We start from the raw sequence: 18,501 nt of genomic DNA, 5'->3' as shown, positions 1-18,501 counted from the left end.
GTGGCCACAAAGCTCTTCTGGATGAAGAGACCAGTGGACTACTCCGACGCCTGCTGGTGATGTGAGGTAGGACAGCCTCCATTTGTTATCGGGGTGAGTTTGATGATGAGCTGAGCTGGTCAAGTTTAACTATGGTGCAGGATTCCTGTCCGCCCATACAATCAGATATAAGTCTAAATAAGGCTTTTTTCTTGTTCCTGTTTTTCCCAGATTTACACTTGTGGAGGTTTCAGTTGGAATGTTTCAGCCCAGAAACCCACCAGTGGACTGTGATCGCCCCCATGAACAATCAACACCGTGGAGTTGCCATCGCTGCATATGCAGGCCACATCTTTGCATCATGTCGACCTCTTGAGACCAAACTTTGTGCCAACCTGTCTTGTAGATTGTTCATTGAGGGCGGTGTGCTGAGAAAGTGTTTCCATCTTCATTTAAACACCATTTATTCAACATTTCCTCTCACAGCGCAGCACCGGTTGCCGCCCCAACACGGCCAATATGCTGTTATATTATCATTATATCACTGACATAAAATGGTGTCATAAAATGGCAACGATGTGGTTTGTCATTTTTTCTCCACCTCCTCAGTGGAGATAATGTTGTTTTATCATGTTTATTCCCAACTATCCTGTCATTTGGCTCCTGATAAGCAGATCTGAGTCTATAGAGATAATCATAGCCCATGCTCCAGGATGAAATACAAAAAATAATGACATGAAAAGGCCAAAAGTCTAGAAGATGTGAAAGAAAGAGAGAATACAAAGATTTAATGTCTGATTATTGATGGATCCTCTTTAGAGAGTGGTGTATTCTGTGTATTATCTCACAAAATCACAAGAGGAAGTGACTTATGTTGTAAATCAGATCAACTTTTATGAATCCGAGACAGAAATATGTTTCCCCGGAGTCACTTAATCCAGATTTATGTGTTGTGAAGCCTTCTTTATAATCCCCATTGTAACGCGAAACACGATGAATCACGATGAGCGAACTGTGATGTGTTTTATGAGGATATTTCGAAAAAAGTGGGAGAATGATGCGGCCGTCGGTGACTCTGCAGAGCGCACTACCAGATGCTGAGTCCTGGTGACGCACGGAGGGTCATCGCGTTTCACTGACGGATGATTCGTCAGTGAGGTCGCAGGTCACGGAGCTCCCTCCCCATCGCCGGAGCTGGAGCTGTGGTTGGAGGGAGGTCGGGCAGGATCGGGGTCAAGCCTTTGGCTGCTAACACCAGTTTCCTGGACGTACAGAGGGATTACAGTGACAGCATCGAGAGAGGAGTGAGGTCATTGTGAGCTCTGCAGATGTGATGTGTGCATCTGCTGCCCGACCTCACTGTTATATAGCGGGAGACATTATGTTCAGCAGGAGATTAGTGTCGGATTTCATGCTTGCCCTGTTTACGTTAGGTCAAGAACATTAAGTCTTTTTCAGTTTCTGTGTTGTATGAGTAAAAGTATTTGGACGTATTATTTCTGGTAAATGACATCTGCAGCAAAAGTTCAAACCTTTCGGCATTTTATATTGTAGTTAAGACGTGTTGTTTCAAAAAATTGCGAATAAATCTGGTTGATTTCTTTGTAATTGTGGATGAAATGGTGCAACATGACAACTACAGAAGGTCGGACCTGATTTCAACATGTTATTTCACTTCATGTGTGAATCCGAGTGAAAAAAACAACATCTGGATCCTCAGATCAGATCGATGTGCCACCCTAAAGAACTAATTCTCTCTTGACCTTCAGGGCTTCCGTAGTTCTTTCATCCACTACATGTTTTATTGATATATTGTTTCTGGAGCCATGTCACCACTTCCTGTGCAGAACAACACTGTCAATAGACACATTATGCAGACGGTCCAAAGTGTAAAAAGAAACGACACGCACACTAAACGCTGTATTTAATGTGGACGTCAGTGTGAGTTATTGCTTTATTTGTTCCCCCGCTCCTCCTTCTTGTCTGGGCCAAAGTTCATCCTCCACCTCTGCTTCTTCTGCCTCTCCTCCCGCTGCTAACGTTGCTAATTGCTGCCCTCTGCTGTCTCACTTTAACCGTCTGATCTCTGCACAACATCAACACACACAGACGACCTGTTGAGATTTCAAAACTCAAAGTGTCGTCTTTCCCGACACAAACACACATTTTTTTGATGCCTGTCCTGCACCTGCACATATGGTGAGCATTGTCATCCATCAACAGAGATTAAATCAAACGAGGAGTTTGCTTGATAATCCCGTCTCTGATTCCCCGGTAGCTTCCAACAAGGAGTGTGACACACACTCACATGTACACGAAGGAGGGTTTCTGTAATCTGTCCAGATTACACGTTCCACAGAAATAATATGAGGTCAGAGATTTTAGATTTTAGAGAGAAAAACATCCTTCGCTCCTTCAACGTCCTCTGCTGTTAGCATGTTAGCATGTTCTGAGTGGCTTTTTAGTCGTGGCCTCTATTGAGCCAGATGGCTTCCTCTGTCAATCCCCACTCACAATCAAGATTAAGATTACGCCACACACACACACACACACACACACACACACACATGAACATGCACTCAAATACGGCACATACACAGTAATTAATGTTCATTTGCTCGCAGATGATGTAACGCAGAAATCTGCTGTCACAGTTGCTGAGTTACAGCTGAGGCTTAAGTTATTAAAGGGAGCCATCGATCGCTGGAATTTCGAGGCTGGAGGAGTGGTGGTTGCGGATTAAAGTATTTTTACCACAAAGCCACGTATCCGCGGCGCTCATCTGAAACGGAGAGGTGAGAGACAGAAGCTGAGGCAGAGAGGATGGAGGGAGGGAGGGAGAGCGGGGGAGGACAGTAGGGAGACAGATTGAAGAGGATAGAGAGGGAGAGCGCCCTGCTGTCGCCAGGCTCGTTTTAGAGTTTCTCCGTCTGTAGCAGCAGAACATCCACCGTCCTCCGAGGCCTCCGAGGTGCTGGTTCTGCGAGGCCTCAGGGCCGCCCAGCATGAAGCAGGCACCATGGGCTTTCTGGAGAACTACCAGGAGATCGACCCCGTCACTTTGAACCTTTGCATCCTCATCGCCAGCTACGTTATCTTGCTCCTGGTCTTCCTGATATCGTGTATCATGTACGACTGCCGGGGCAAAGATCCCACGAAGGAGTACGCCCCGGACCCGCAGCCGACTCAGTCGCCCATCAGGCTGGTGGTGATGCAGAGCTCTCCAGCTCCAGGTCGGTGGGACACGGCCAACATGATCACGACCTACCACGAGCCGACGCATGCGGACTTCCGGGAGAAGAAGAGCACGATGGTCTGAGCGAGACTCGGCGGACTTTGTACATACATGACTCTTTTTTTTTTCTTTCGTTTCTTTTGTACGTTTGTTTCTTTTTACAGTTCCTCTGGACGATGTTTGGATTTGACCTACACATGACCAGACTGGCACGGTAAGGGAGAGTGACATGTGTTGTGTTGTATGCATGTGAAATCCCTCTTTATCTCAGGATCTCAAGCCAAAGCCTGCAGTCTGCTGTGGAGAGGAAGTGTCACAACTGATAAAGCACAGGGAATAAAGAGGGCATTTCTGTTGTGCTGTGTTGGCGGACTGAGCGGGGGAGAGGTTTAGGATTAAGGTTAGCGTTAGGAAAACACACGGAGGAGTGTAGTAGAACAGAAACTTCACTTTGTCCTGAATTTTGTGGCGTTTTTAAGATTTTAAATGATCTTTTACAAAACAAACAAGATAAGCGAACGCTCGTTGAACTCTTTGGACTTTGCTCCTCTTCTTCTCCGACATGCACTTAAACTATTATCTCGGCTTTAACTACTCTATCGAAATAAAAGCTAAATTGCTCCTGATTGGCTCTCATTCGGGGATTAGTGTTCAACATTTGGTTAAGTCTGGATCGACGCTGACCCCTTGCATAACTCGAGGAAGTGTGATGTGCATGGAAGGGTTTGAGAAAGCGACAGACAGCTGGGTGAGATCTCTCCCCATCAAGGTCCTGACTTCCAGCGTCTACGGTCTTATTTCGAGACGTGTAATCACGGCAGGAGGATGTTAACCCCTGTGATCCATTCAGGGCTAAAGCTACCTCGCACTCCACGAGCGAGAACACGGCGGAAACATTTCGTCAGCGTGAGGAAAAATGCTTTTCTCTTCGTCTCTCGTATCGCTCGAGTGCAGATAAGGCGCATCAACATGCAAACAAGGCTTTGTGTAAGCTAGAATGAACACGACAAGTGTGTTTAATCAGTCAGCAGAGTACAGTTGATACGACTCCACACGGACGTTTCCTCAGTTCAGGATGAATAAACTGACCAATAAATCCTGATGAGAACTTGCTACGATCGATTTCTCCTCTAATGCGCTCGATATATATTCTCTAAGTGGCCTCGGCTTCGACTTAACTCGTCGATTACATTTGGCTTCCTGCTCCTGTCCAGGCTGTTTCACAGGTCGCTCATTGTAGACGATCTTGCGTGCGGCGCCATGTTGTAATCTGTACGGCGATGTGGCGAGTCACACTGATTAGCCGGCCTGTCAGAGGGTCTCAAATCAAAGCAGAGGCGTCTTAACTAAGGATCAGGTTTAACTGAGCTATCTGTAAACTTTACTGAGAGAAAACTCCTGATGTCCGATATGAAATATGGAGTAAAAGACACAAGCTTTCCCCAACAGACACGCAGAGATAAGTCATCAAAACAGCCTCTTGAAAAAGACCCATGATTGGAGTTTTATGGTACGAATTCCCGAGTTGGGAAATTGCTCGATGTCGGAATGGAGGAGCAACATGGACGCCAAAATAACACGTGTACAACTGTTTCCAGTGACAAGGAAGAGCAAAGGAAACAATACTATGACCACTGATGTGCACTGGCTTGTGGCCCAATTGTTGAAAAACACACGCTAAAGTGCCCTCCTGAGAGCTAAAACGCACGCTAAAGTGCCCTCCTGAGAGCCAAAACGCACGCTAAAGTGCCCTCTTGGTTGGCAAAACACACTAAACTGCCCCCTTGGCTGGTTAAAACATGATAAACTGCCCTCTTGGGAGCCAAAACACGCGCTAAAGTGCCCTTCTTTTCGCCCCTGCCCTTCAAAAAGTCTGCGTACGCCACTGACTATGACTGTAAAAAACATGACTTTGGTTAAAGTTTCTTACCGTCAACCACACGTTTACTTTCGTCCGCCGAGTTTCGGTGTCATATGACGTCAAACCGGCAACTTGAATTTTCCCAGATGGAAAAACATTCTTACGATAATTCTAAGAGCGCGAACATTTCCTAGAGATACAATAATCCTGTTGGTTACGTCTGAACTAAGCTCTGCACCGAAATGAAAGCACTAGAACGGAAGTTAAGCCTGTAATATATTGTTTTTTATATTTGTGTGTATTTACCCGCATTAGCTTGTTAGCCTAGCGTGCAAACTATCCTAACATAAATCAGGCAAGTTTATACACTTACTTACTTATTTCTCATTTTGCAAGTTTGCTGTTTGCAAGTGTTCACTGCTGACTACTCAAGTAGCTAACGTTAGCTCAGTTAGCTGTACAGTTAGCGGTGTTTGGACACAGGGTGGGTCGGGGCTAGAACGTTAGCATGCCGCGTGTCTACATGAAGACAGAAACCTTAATTCTTCTTATTCTGTTGATCATTTAATTTCATTTTTAGTTAGTTCTTGAATTAAACACATATTTAATGAATATACAGTGACATGTCGATCTGTTGATAACCCAACATTCACACAATTTACATGAAGGCTCTCAAGTTGCAGCAGAACCTGGTTGTTTGCGTCACGTCTGAGGATCCATCAGCGATGTTTGGAGTCTGTACATCCTGAATTTGCCTTCCAGGAAACAAAAGTATAGGTCAAACTAGAGTCTCTCAGAATAAGAGAGCAGAGGAAGAGGTGTTGAATCCAGTTTGTGCTGCCAACATCCAACAGAAATAGATCTCGCAGCTCTGAGAGCTCTTAACAGTAAACATAGAGAGAAACCTGGACGAGCTCAGAGTAATCCTGCTACTTCTCAGAAATGTGCAGTTAATGGAGCTCATTCATAAAATAGGTCGGCGGAAAAGATCAGACAAAAAGTTTATAAATACTTTATATGATATAAATAAATCACATGTTATTTATAAGTTATTTTAAATGGCTCAACTTGGAGTGGACCTTTTAATTTTGTATTTATTCTGCTGTTCAACTGACCTCCATCTTCAGACAGTACCGTATATATTTCAACACCATCTGAAGACAAAGACCTTGGATGATGTGAGGCTAAAAACTGGTTGCTTTTTAAAAAGATGTTATTGTAAACAATGTATGGAATCACTGGGGGTGGTAGAAGTACTCAGCAGAAGTTCAACCTCATAGAAAGTAAAGTATTAGCATTAAAATATAGCCTACGTAAAGCTAACACAAGGATCTTTTTCGTATTTTGTTGATTTTGGAGGCCCGCTGTGGACAAAAGTGGTCGTGTTTCAACCATTTTTTACCTGGCTAACACAATACTCACTGTAATTTCACCTGGTGGAAATGGAAACACAGCCCTCTACCAGTCTGTATGCGCGTTAAGAAAATCTAAATAAATCTTCTCGCTGATGATTTCTCGTTTGCTTCAATTGAGATTGAGATTGTTTTAATAACCAGTTCTTGTCGTGGCTTTAAGTACTAAAATATAAAAGTGTCACTAAAGCTAAATGTAGAGCTAATGTTAAATATTCCAGATACCTTAATTTATAACAATACGTCAGAATTTATGAGTCGGCTGTTGTTGAATATTTCTCAGACTACATTTTGTGTTCACCAGAATCTGTCGCACTGAAATGCAACATAAAGTTACTTTGGGAAACAGCTTTTCAGGAGGATTTAAGTTGTCGACTTATTCTGGGAATCTGCAGTCAAACACGAGCAGACGCACTTCCTCTTCCTTCTGGAGCCAGAGCAAACAATTCCACTGGTGCTGGTTAATCTTTGAAAGCCTCTCCAGGATTTGAACAAAGTCACTCATTCCTCGGTAGCAGAGACAAATCTTCAACACAAGGTCGACTAATCTCAAAGTCATCAAATTATTCTGGTCGTGTCCAAAAAGAACAAGAGCAACTTCATGTGGACCGTGGATGATCGACAGGGCTGTGAATGTGTGAATCCAGTCAGATATCAAACGATGTGAAGTCAAAATCAGAGCGTTTATTGTTTAATGCTCAGTTAAAGAAACACACTCAGTGTACAACGAAATGCGTCTTTGTGTGTAACAGAGACGAGAATCTTTCCGATCGAATGTCCGTCACGCTTCAACGTGAAGGTGAAGTTGTGTCGGTGACACTCAGGTGTAAAGTGAGTCGAGGAGGGCGGCTGCACTCTGTTACCCTCGGCCAGACGCACCGCCGTGTTCTCCGACTATAAAGCAACGCCGGCTCAGGTTGTTAACTGAAAGATTAATTAACTCAGATACGACGGAACAGTGCAGAACAAAGCTGCTGACCTAAATATACTGATTTCTTCCAACCCAACGATTAAACAGTGCAGAAATATAAAAGCATAATGTCAGTTATCGTATATTTTCCAATACTTTTTAAAGTTTATAGATATAGCACCTTTAAAGTCTGAATTTACAAAGCAAAAGCAAGAAAATCAGGAAGATAATATTACAGAATAAACACTCGGAAAGCGTACAAACACAAAAAGATAATATGAGGTCGGGAATAAAAGCCATAAAACGTGCAAGATCACAGAAAAAACGAAAGAGAAAGAAACAATAAAATCCATAAAGGACGATTAGAAGACGACGTCACATCAGAGCACTTAGGATTCGTTGATCCAAAGTCTCTCATGATTCCCCTCTGAATTCATTTCCACACTGCGGGTTAACTACGGTCGCTGCATTCTAGCATGAAACAGTAAACCAATTACAAAGCTGTTTAACCCTCGGGTCACATGTGTACATAAAGCCTCTTTCATTCTGAAGGCACTCCCACCGTATACGCTGCGTATCTGTCCCGTAGCCTACATTCACTTCCGTCAGCCACCTAAACCAAAAGAAGCAGGAAGCATTTATTATTTTTTATTTTATTCATCAGAGCAAGAACAATCAGTGTGAAGTTGTCGGTGACACGAACTGAAGTCTGGGACAGAAGGCAGCTGTCGAACATGAGCGAGCAAAGTGTCAGATATTTATGTGCTGAGGCCAGATGAGGTAACGAGTGTGCGGGAGGACCAGGAGCCCGGTGAACAGGTGGGTTCTGGAGGGCCCGGCGCCAAGTTAGACGGACGGAAAGGGAAAGGATGTTTACAACTTGACCTTACGGCAACCGTTCACGTCACTGGAAAAAAAAAACTCGAGGTCGTCGTATGATTAGAGTCGGTTTTGTGTCACAACGTGTTAAATATCCATCAGAGCGCCGCCTCAGGTGCTTTCTCCTCTTTGTCTTCTTCTGAGGACTGTTTGGACGAGTACAGACGATATTTTGCTCTATTTATCTCCCAAACTCACACATAACGGTTGTTGTTTTGGTTTGCAGTGAGGCACAAACCACGGCACTGTTTGACTGTATCGCCGCCTGATGACAAAGAAGGTCGTGTAGACGGATTTTTATTCAGAGAGAGGGGACAAATATCTGTATACGTGTGGACGAGGTGTTAGTTTACTCGACAGTTGTCCTATTATGTTTGATATAGGACAGATTATTAGTCCTTTATCATTCATATTGGTTTATGGTGTTTGGTAAACCCAAATAAGTTCCAACTGCGTATTCAAAAACACACTACACTGATGTTTCTGAACATTTATGGATGACTAGTTTCTAAGAACAGCACAGCTGACTTTAACTTGTTCATCCATAAGTCATAATTCTTCTTTTCTGACAACAATATGTCTCATTTTAAGAGGATTCTGGCCAAGAAAGGAGTGAAGCTGTTCACACCCTCACAGGTGTTTGCAGTTATTCTGCCTGATTAGACAAACTGTGTGTTCACGCAGATGTCGGGTGGAGCTTATCATCGAATAACATGATGGCTCATGGAAGCAGAAACATTAATTAAGAGACAGTCACATTACCAACAACTGACGGACAGTCAGAGTGACGCTGCAGTTTGTAGCCTGGTACAAGAATACAGGTTTACAGGGAGAACAGGCCTGAACTTGTCCCTCATACGGGCCTCAATCGGAGTGGATCGGTGCAGGAGTTTAATCCAGACTGAGGGTGTGAATTGTCCTGCTGTTAGAAGCTCTGTTCAACTGGCAGAACAGAACCGATCCCAGTTAAAAGGGAACTTTTTTCAAGTCTAGACAAAGTTTGACTCCAGAGGAACCTGTGTGTCGTCTGCTAAATATCCTTAAGTGATGTCTTTTAAGTCCAACAAAAATTATTGATTTTAACGAGACATCAGGATAATTTCTAGCCGTGTTTGTTGTGACAGAACCAGGGTAATTTAGGAAATGTTCTTATGCTAACTTAGTGGTTGTTGTGCCTAAATCTAACCCATATTTATTCCTGAGGCTCAAAGCTACTAGCATAAAAACACCTGAATCTCTGGCTGAGGCGTCGTTGATCAAATTGCATTGTGGGTGATTAGCAGAGGAGAATGTGTGGTAGGAAATCAACATTTCTTTTTAAAATGTAGTAACCCACAACACGACGACAATCAATCAAAGTAAAAACAACTTCCCATGAATCCCGGTCTGCTCACACGTGCAGGTGTAAGCTGATACAGCTGCGGTTGTGATGTTTAAACACCAGAGAAACACTCAGCGTTGACGTCCAGCAGCAAACAAAGATATCCCGACCTGCTGTGACGCTGCAGCCGACCTGCAGCTCTCAGGTCCGTGTCACATCAGAGGTGTTAATGAAGCAGCGCAGACCGACGCCAGAAACAAGGAGACACTGTCCTCTGACATGTGGGCCTCCCTTTGTCGGACAATGAGCTCTCTCTTTGTCTGGATCAATCCCATTCTCTGCCACCACAAAGACATCCATTTAATCAGCTTTTCTATGAATTTCTGAGCCTTATTATTGTGGATCAGTGCTTGTAATTTAAGAGAAAAAGTGGTCATGTTCTTCTAGAAGAGAACATTTGTCAGAGATCAGCAGGCTCAGCTGGTTCTCTCGCTCTCTCTTTCTCTGGTGGCTTGCGGCAACATTCACAGCATGAACTTCATTAAGCCTGAGGAGGATTGCACTTTGGTCTTACATAAAGCCTCTGTTATATCTCAGAGTCACCGATCAAGTTACAGCACTATTATGCAACCGAGCTGCGACAGCGTGACACCGACTGTGTGCAGTTCACTGTCCGCCTCTGTCACTTCGTCTCCCGCCATGAATCACTGATTTCTCGCTGCGACTTCCTCATTTACAAACCAGATGTACACATTTCTGTCCCAGGAAAAAATGGCGTCTTTCTATCTAGGGCGACAGTTTTTTTCAAAGTGGTTTAGTTGTAAGATACATTGAATTGAGTGGAAGCATCCGTTAGTTTCAGTTCACGGTGAATGTTATGAATCTTATGTAACACTGTGTTACAAAGAGCAGGTTTGTTTGACAGAACATGCTGGATGAGACCGGGTCAGTACCGGGGATGTAAAGTACATTTACTCAAGTATTTAATACATTTACACAGCTTTAGTGACGTTTGTCATTTAGATTTTTGCTCCCAAAATACATGAAAAGCTTATAAAATATAATTTTTTGTCTTTAACCAAACTATCAGTACAAAAGTATGACAAAATTGTGATCAAATGATAATACAGTCCCTCCCTGCACTTTTTTGTATTTATTTGCCAGAAAAAGACAAAGTTTTTTTTAAATTTTTATGTAGATATTATTATTGAAACTATTTTGATAATCGTCTGAGTAACTTTAAGGACTTTTTGGACTGTTTAAGACTAAACAATCATTGTTAAGGTGTCACTTTGTGCTCTGGGTGTTTGGCATTTATCAGCAGATTGATCGCTATATTCAAAATAATCATTAGCTGCAGTCCTATACAAAACAATCATTAATAACAGCAGGGTTTACAGGCTGCCAGAAATCCCTGTTGTTTTTCCTCCTCATTAACAAACGCTAATGGATCCAACTTTTTAATAAATAATGAATTCTGCAGGTTCACATGTTAAATAATTAATTAAAAGAGGTTATTTCGAGTGTTTCACTGTCTGGAAAACCATCAAGTGCAGTTTTATTTATTAAACAGGCCTAATTGATTAATTAATTAAGTGTTTTACAACAATCCATCAACTCAGTGCAGATTTCATTAAATGATCTCATTATATCTGATATATAAAGATGATTTTTTTTTTTATGTATTTATTTTTTTTCAACCATTTGTCACAACTTGGACCATAATCAGAAAAGGTAGCAATGTGGAGGTTATTTTATTATTTTAGAAAACAATGTTTTGTTCACATGACAACGTTTAAAGTTGGTGTTTAAAAGTAAAAAAAAAAATTATAAAAAATCAGAAACCACTTCCTACAACAGAGAGAGGATAAAGTGTTCAATGAAATGTTAGAAAAATAAATAAATAATGTATAATTTGTAAAAAATCAAATGTTATTTATTTGTTTCTCATGAACGCTGACGTGCTAAATCTGCAGTTTTAGCACAACCAGAATGTGACTGTTGCTCCTCTTTACAGGACACCGCCCACCTAACACCCGATTGGCCAGTGCGCAGGTTATCTCGCTGCTCATTGGCTCACGCGGCCGTCACTCGACGTCTCACCACTGTTTGGGCGGTGGGGCACAAAAAAAGAAATCATATTTGAGCGGCTCAGCGGGGAGCAGCCTGTCACTGACCGGCGGAGCTGCGAGCTTGCAGGGGTCTTTTTTTCGGTTTGTCCTGGCTGCCGCTGCCGCTTATGGATATTTCAAGCTTGAAGACGAGGCAGTGAGCCAGTATTTGTCACAGAATGATATTAAGAAAAAGGCTAAAATGGTGCCTATGTAGTAGGAGTATTAATGCTGCCGGTGCCTTGTAACGTTAGCTGTAGTGAAAGTTAGCTAGCTTATGAGTAGCATCACGTTAGCTCATGCTAGGCCTTCCGTTTCCTTTGGTTGTCAGGACACTTTATTGTTTTATTATTCCCCTTTTGTAAAGCAGCGTTTTGTAGCTCCTTTGTTCGCCGCCGTTTGCTGACCATTTTCTTTGCTCCCTGTGGCGAATAAGGCTCTGAAATGAAGAGAGTAAACAGCTTTCAGAGGTGGGTGAAACACACAAATCTCTGTCAAACATCGTGTTTTGGGTTTGTTAAGACGACGACTGACGGAGAGTGACGGTGAGGTAACGTTAGTCAGGTGTGTCCGTTAACACAAACCTGTTTGTCTCTCAGAAACGGTTGAAGTTCCTGTGTAGATGTGTCATGTTAGCTAAAGAAACCAACGGTGCAGCGTTAAATTGAGAACTTTTTGAATGGGGTTTGGTGCACAAGATGATAGTTGCAACTTCAGTAGGTCAAACACATTACTCAATGAAACACTTCAATGTGTAATGAACTAAATCATAAAAGCACAGAATAAAATAATATATAACAGCTCTAAATTTAAGCAGTAGAATTGTCTGTTAACTCAAAAGTACTGAATGTGCTGTTAGTATTATTTATATCATTTAATTTAGATGGTGATGTGCAGAAACACTTTTAAGGAAGTCGTGATCAACAAGTTACAAGGCATTATAATGGAAATGCTCATCAGAAAGTCAAGTTTCACATCACTTTTTTGTCCAACCAACGATTAAAAATACCAAAAGACTCTTTATGTACTTCCAGAAATAACAGATAAAATGATGTTAAAATGATCAAAGTAGTAGGTGTTTGTTTCCTGACAATAGACTCATCATTTAATGGAATAATTGTTGTGGCTCTAGTCGTGTCTTATTAAAGTTAAAGCATGGTTTTAACTGACCGTAAAGATTATATTTTCTCTCAGTTGTTTCATTTAGTCATTAATGTGACATCTCTGTCCTGTGTTTTTATCTAAGACTTGATGTGTTACATTAACGAAAAACCTTTGGATTATTTTGGCACACTTGTTTTGATAGTAAATTTCCATTCTTGACTTGAAATACTTAGTTTATCGTCTGTCTTACTGTGTTTTGTTTTGATCATTATGCACCAAACTACCAAGAGAAATCCCTTGTATGAGGAAAACCTCCGTGTCAGTAAGCCTGAAACATCTATACTGCAGAGAAAATGTATAAAACTTCCTTCCCTTCTGATTCAGATCGATGGGTTTGGTTTGTAAGAAGCTGCACACTTGTGATTCATCCATCCACGGTTGTTTAATTGTGTGTTTTCGTGTGTTTCAGGTTCATGAACAGACGAGCCGCTGCTAACTGCCGCTACCAGCCCACCTGCTATGAGCATGCTGCAAACTGCTACACTCATGCGGTGAGCGGCTTGAATGTATTTTTTAAGACACACAGTAATCTGAGATATGTCGTTGTAACGGTTGTGTGATTTTTCTTCATCAGCTCCTCATCATGCCGGCCTTCGTGGGCATGGCGCTGCTGCATCGTCTGTCAGACACCGGCTGGGAGAGGATCACTGCCTGGGTGTACGGCATGGGCCTGTGTGCCCTCTTCCTGGTCTCCACTGTGTTTCATATCATCACCTGGAAGAGGAGTCACATGAGGTGAGTACGAGCTGACATTACAACCGTACACACAGAACGTACTCACACTTGTATACATAATATATGAGGACAACGACAAACGAGAGAGGGACGCGGACAGATTTTCCTTTTTTAATATTTAGAGTGAAATCAATAATTTACTGAGAGGCGGTCTGTGATTTAGATTTTGGAGTCCCTGTGTGGGAATAACAACACTGCACTGATACCTCACTGTTGTCAGAGATATTTGCATGTGTTTGCATCTCTAGCCTCCCGCTGTGGCTGTGTTTGTTGGTTTCCAGTTTCCAGTTCAATGGATGAAGCGTTCACGTCACAATTTGTCGAAATATCTGGTGTTTTCTGGAGGAGAAACCCTGAGATTATGTTGTTGTTCTTACATGTTTTACCTGTTTCGGCAGTTTCATCCAAGTGTCCAAAGATAGTGTTAGCACCAAGTGTCCATCTATCAGCCTGGCTAATGTCCGAATGTTTGACCTGGAAACTCTGATCTCAGTGCTCTGAAAACATCCAGTCGTATAAATAAGAAGCAGGTTTTCTTACTTTCTCATCTCGTAGAACGAACGCCGTTTTTTTCTCCAACACCGGAACGCTCTCCATCGAGTTAACGCTCGTCTGTTCACTCTTGTTTTACCTCTGTTTCTATCGCTCCTCACCTTCTCTGCCTCCTCCATCAGCTCTCAGTTAAAGTTCATTTGTATCAGCATCTTCACGTATTTAACTTGAGATAATCAGCTGTCTTTAGCGAAACCTGACGTCTCTTCTTGTGTAACAAGATATGCAAATAATGTTTCTGCGTTGCACTCCCTGAGTCAACGAGAACTAACCGGTCCACCTGTTTGTCGTTTCAGGTCTGTGGAACATTGTTTCCACATGTGTGACAGGGTGGTCATCTATTTCTTCATCGCTGCCTCCTACACACCTTGGTGAGTGTCTCACAGAGAACTGTATGTACTCAGAAGGGCTGGTGTCACATCTGGAGGATGAATGTTGATTCATATGTTTTTGTTCTCAGGTTGAACCTGCGTGAATTGGGCCCTCTAGCAGCACACATGCGCTGGTTTGTGTGGCTCATGGCTGCTGCTGGAACCATTTATGTCTTCAACTATCATGAAAAGTGAGTTCATTTTACAGCTGGAGCAACAAGTGGTTGTTTATTTGTGATAATTACATGTAACTGTCAGGATCATTGAGAAAGTCTGTGAGCTAACTGTGCAGCAGCTCTTTTGTTAAATGTCTCATTCGACTATCTGATGTTAAAGATGATAACAGTCATGAATCGGTTGTTTTTGAAAATGTGATTCGACTCGCCTCACTGCCTCTCTGGTGTTCTGTTTTGATTCTGTAGACTAGGGGACGTTTTAAGGCAGGTTTGGCGAGTTTTTATTTAATTCATTGTTTGTGCTCAGTCACAGTTACGTGCTCCGACTGAGTGTTAACACCTGTTACGCCCTGAGTGTTGCCCCATGCGGGAGGTTGTCACAACAACCTGCCAGGGTCCTCGTGACCTGCCAAGAAAAGCTCTTTTTATCGTCAATAAGTAACAAGTCTTTTAACGTGCAGCTTAATTGCCTTGAGTTTGAGATCACGTTGTCATTAGTGAACATGTTTTGTCTGTGTGTGTGTGTTTGTCTTCACAGATACAAACTTGTCGAGCTGGCCTTCTACTTGACGATGGGTTTTTTCCCCGCATCAGTCATCGCGTCAATGGTAATATTCTGACGCATTTCAATTATTTACAGTCGCATTCAGTTTATTTGCACGTCACGTAACACGTCTTCCACACGGCAGGGTGGAGGCGCGATGAGTGTTTCACTTCCTCTTCTTGCCGAAGTTGTTTATCAGAAAAATGACTGTTATTTCTCATCAGTTTTATTCATGAACACATCTCAATCTGTATAAGAAGGCGCTCTGTTGCTGTGTAGCAAACTTCAACAAGTCAAATTTGTGTTGTACTTCCTGCCGCCCTCTAGTGGTTCCAGTGAAAACAGCACACCGAACAATTTAATTTACACATTAACTGACATTTCTCCTGCATTGTCGTCTTGTTTTGTCCGTCCTGCAGAGCAACACCGAGGGGCTTCATGAGCTGGCCTGCGGCGGATTAATCTACTGCCTCGGCGTGTTCTTCTTCAAGAGCGACGGCATCATCCCCTTCGCCCACGCCATCTGGCACGTGTTCGTGGCGCTGGCTGCGGCCGTGCACTACTACGCCATCTGGAAATACCTCTACAAGGCCCCCAGCGCCGACACCCTCCTGCAGTCGTGACCACAGCCGGGGCTGGACGCCGGTTCTCCACCTTCCTCCTCCTCCTCCTGTGCGCCCGAGCGAAGGCGCCCTGCACACCGACTCCCTCAACTGCCCGCTGAAGCTGCGACGACAGCCAAAAAGTTTACGAAAACACTGACCGTGAATTGTTTACTGTTTTCTAACGATGGAGAACAGATTTTTTTCTGACCAACAAAAGCTACTTTCAAAAAGCTGTTTTGTACAACTTCAGTGAGGGAGGGAGTTTAGACTTTTTTCTAATGAACCCTGGCCCGTTCATGAGTGTTTGAGAAATTTGATAGCAGTTTTTTGTATCACTTGAATCGAGTCACATTCCACATCGCGGGTCATTCTGTGTTTCAAAACCTGGAGAATTCATCCATTTCAGCTGGTGGGGGACGTCGAATGAGGTGCTTAAGAAAAAATCAGCTGGTATCAGGAGCAGGGCTGGGTATCATCATCAGAAAAGGTTTACGTACCAATACCCAAAATTATGTATATTTTTTGATACTATAAACATTCAAAAAAGAAACCAAAGATCCCACGAGTAGCCGTACAGGAACTTTGAATGAGTAGAAACATTAAAACCGGCAAAATTCACTTTAAATCCAATCAAAGCGTAAGTACAGTACAGTAGAGCCTGATGCCAACTTTTGTACCAAATAGTGTTGTGGTTTGATTCCCAGCCTTTGTCAGTAGTTTAATGGAGATTTGACCTGATCTGATGGAAAACAACAAGCGTTGATTAATTGTTTTCATTTATTCTTTATTCAGTGTTTCAAACATCGTTGACCCATCTTCTCTTTTTACTTTTTTCCTGACGTGTTTCTAAATGCAGTTTTCAGTTTTCAGAGAGCCAGTTTCTTCTGTGAGTGTTTAGCGCCCTCTGCTGAGAAAGTGACTGACGGCATTTCAAGGTGAACTTGTTGTTTTGTTTTTTATTATTAATGAGCCAAACGATGAGAGAGAAAATCAGTTCAGGAGACAGAACTTTTCCACTTTGTTATTAATGTGAACAGTGTGTGTGCACGACCTTCGTACTGTAGCTCAGTATTACATTTCCACTGATTTATAACTCGCACCACTAGAACGTAGAAGTGTTTCCCGTTTGTATTCTGACGCAGGTGGAGAAACCTCACGTTCATGTTTTTCGTCTCATGGTTTGTTTTTTTGTAAACGTGCTCAGTGGCTCATAAAAAACTTTCCTCGTAGTGAAATGCGAAGCTGAACGGCTGCATATTTCTTAATTTTGACGTCCTTGTTGAAATTATTTTCCTTAACCACTCTGTTTTGTAATGTTTGTATATTCTGTCCTTTGTTTTTTTTTGTTCTGTCGATGACATGCTCCTCGCCTTTTGCAGGGAAAAAAACTGCTTCTTGTTTGTTCCATTGGCTGTTAATGGTGCTGCATATACTGTACATGAATGCTCCTCTACTATACTGAGTATCACCTTTCTAATGTGACAATAAAAAACAAAAACGATCATGCCCCACATTGAGATCCTCGTTCTTAAACTGTGTTTGCATTCACCGACTCTCAGAGCACAGACACAGATTTCGTGTCAATAAATGAGCAAATATCTGATCATTACTTTAATTTAAATAAAGCCAAGAATTGGACAAATTAACACCAATCTCTGGTTCTGCATCAGACACCAAAAGTCATATTTTCATTGATGCATTTGCTTGAAAGTTTTTCTGCAGAATGCATTTCTTCGCACACCAAAATAAGACAAACTTTGATGAAAAAAACTGTTTTTTCGATGACCTTACCAACGTGTAAGTCCTTTTTTAAATGGTTAATATAGAATAAAGTAAAAAGGAACCTGACCGAGCATTCAGTGCCAACTTAAAGCACTTAACACACGTTTTTCTTTTTTATCCTTCACCCATATGATGCCTGAGTTTTGGCAACAACACAATACTTTGTTCAACTTTATGTGGAAATTGTCATTTGGTGTGATTTGGCGCCCCCCACAGTTTGTGGGTGCAACACCGCTGTTGTAATTATATAATACTGCTTTCATTAATATTAAATTCACCAATAGGTCAATTATTTCTCTGGCATGTTTGAAACCAAATGGGAAAAATAAATTTTTCAGGAGGTATTTTTGAGTGTGAAACAGTAAAAATAAAACAAAAATAAACAATAAACAATTCTCCTTGAACATTTAGTTTTCTAGGTGTCTAAAACCAGGTGAAAAAAAACATTTTTCTCATTTTGACTTATTTCAACAATAAAACTTGTGTGTTTCCTCCTGAAAACGTTTTTATTTTTATTTTTATTTCTTTTTACCTGGTTTCAGACACCTAGGAAAAAAAATATTTTTACTCTTATTTCACCCATTTGATGCAAATCATCTCCAGAAAAACGTAGTTTGACTCATTTTCAAAATATTATTATGTGTGAAATATTTTTGCATTTGGGTAACAGACTGAAATGTTTTAGATGTTTTGAGACACGTAAAAAAAAAAGGTTTGTTTTCTGTTTCACACATAGAATTAAAATTGTTATCCTCATCAAAAAGTCTTTTTCACCTGGTTTCAGGCACCTAGGAAAAAAAATCATGAGAAATTATTTTTATTCTGTTATTTTATCTGTTTCACAAATAAAAAAAACCCTCCAGA

The 18,501-nt window shown here is 41.8% G+C and overlaps 1 protein-coding gene across 2 annotated transcripts; it reads left to right on the top strand.

Annotated features, from left to right (window-relative positions):
- The first annotated feature begins 3,266 nt into the window (after window positions 1-3,266).
- Window positions 3,267-17,366, top strand: mmd (monocyte to macrophage differentiation-associated). Of its 2 annotated transcripts, none has more exons than XM_030406804.1 (7): window positions 3,267-3,428; window positions 13,282-13,363; window positions 13,447-13,607; window positions 14,456-14,530; window positions 14,620-14,721; window positions 15,245-15,314; window positions 15,670-17,366. In XM_030406804.1, exons 1-7 carry the CDS (start codon window positions 3,391-3,393, stop codon window positions 15,871-15,873), a joined length of 732 nt encoding a protein of 243 aa, XP_030262664.1. In that variant the 5' UTR covers window positions 3,267-3,390; the 3' UTR covers window positions 15,874-17,366. The 2 variants fall into 2 exon arrangements, with proteins under 2 accessions (XP_030262664.1, XP_030262665.1); XM_030406805.1 differs by lacking the exon at window positions 3,267-3,428 and adding an exon at window positions 11,731-12,178.
- The last annotated feature ends 1,135 nt before the right edge of the window (window positions 17,367-18,501 follow it).

The sequence above is a fragment of the Sparus aurata genome, chromosome 23, assembly GCF_900880675.1.
Source record: "Sparus aurata chromosome 23, fSpaAur1.1, whole genome shotgun sequence".
NCBI lineage: Eukaryota > Metazoa > Chordata > Actinopteri > Spariformes > Sparidae > Sparus > Sparus aurata.
The sequence above is the reverse complement of the archived record's forward strand: the minus strand, read 5'-3'. Positions and strand labels throughout refer to the sequence as shown.

Bases quoted from the DNA above. Each gene is read 5' to 3' on its own strand.
- mmd (XM_030406804.1), top strand. From the start codon at position 3,391: ATGTTTGGATTTGACCTACACATGACCAGACTGGCACG. The intron at 3,429-13,281 runs GTAAGGGAGAGT...CGTGTGTTTCAG, and splicing joins CACATGACCAGACTGGCACG to GTTCATGAACAGACGAGCCG. The intron at 14,531-14,619 runs GTGAGTGTCTCA...TTTTGTTCTCAG, and splicing joins GCTGCCTCCTACACACCTTG to GTTGAACCTGCGTGAATTGG.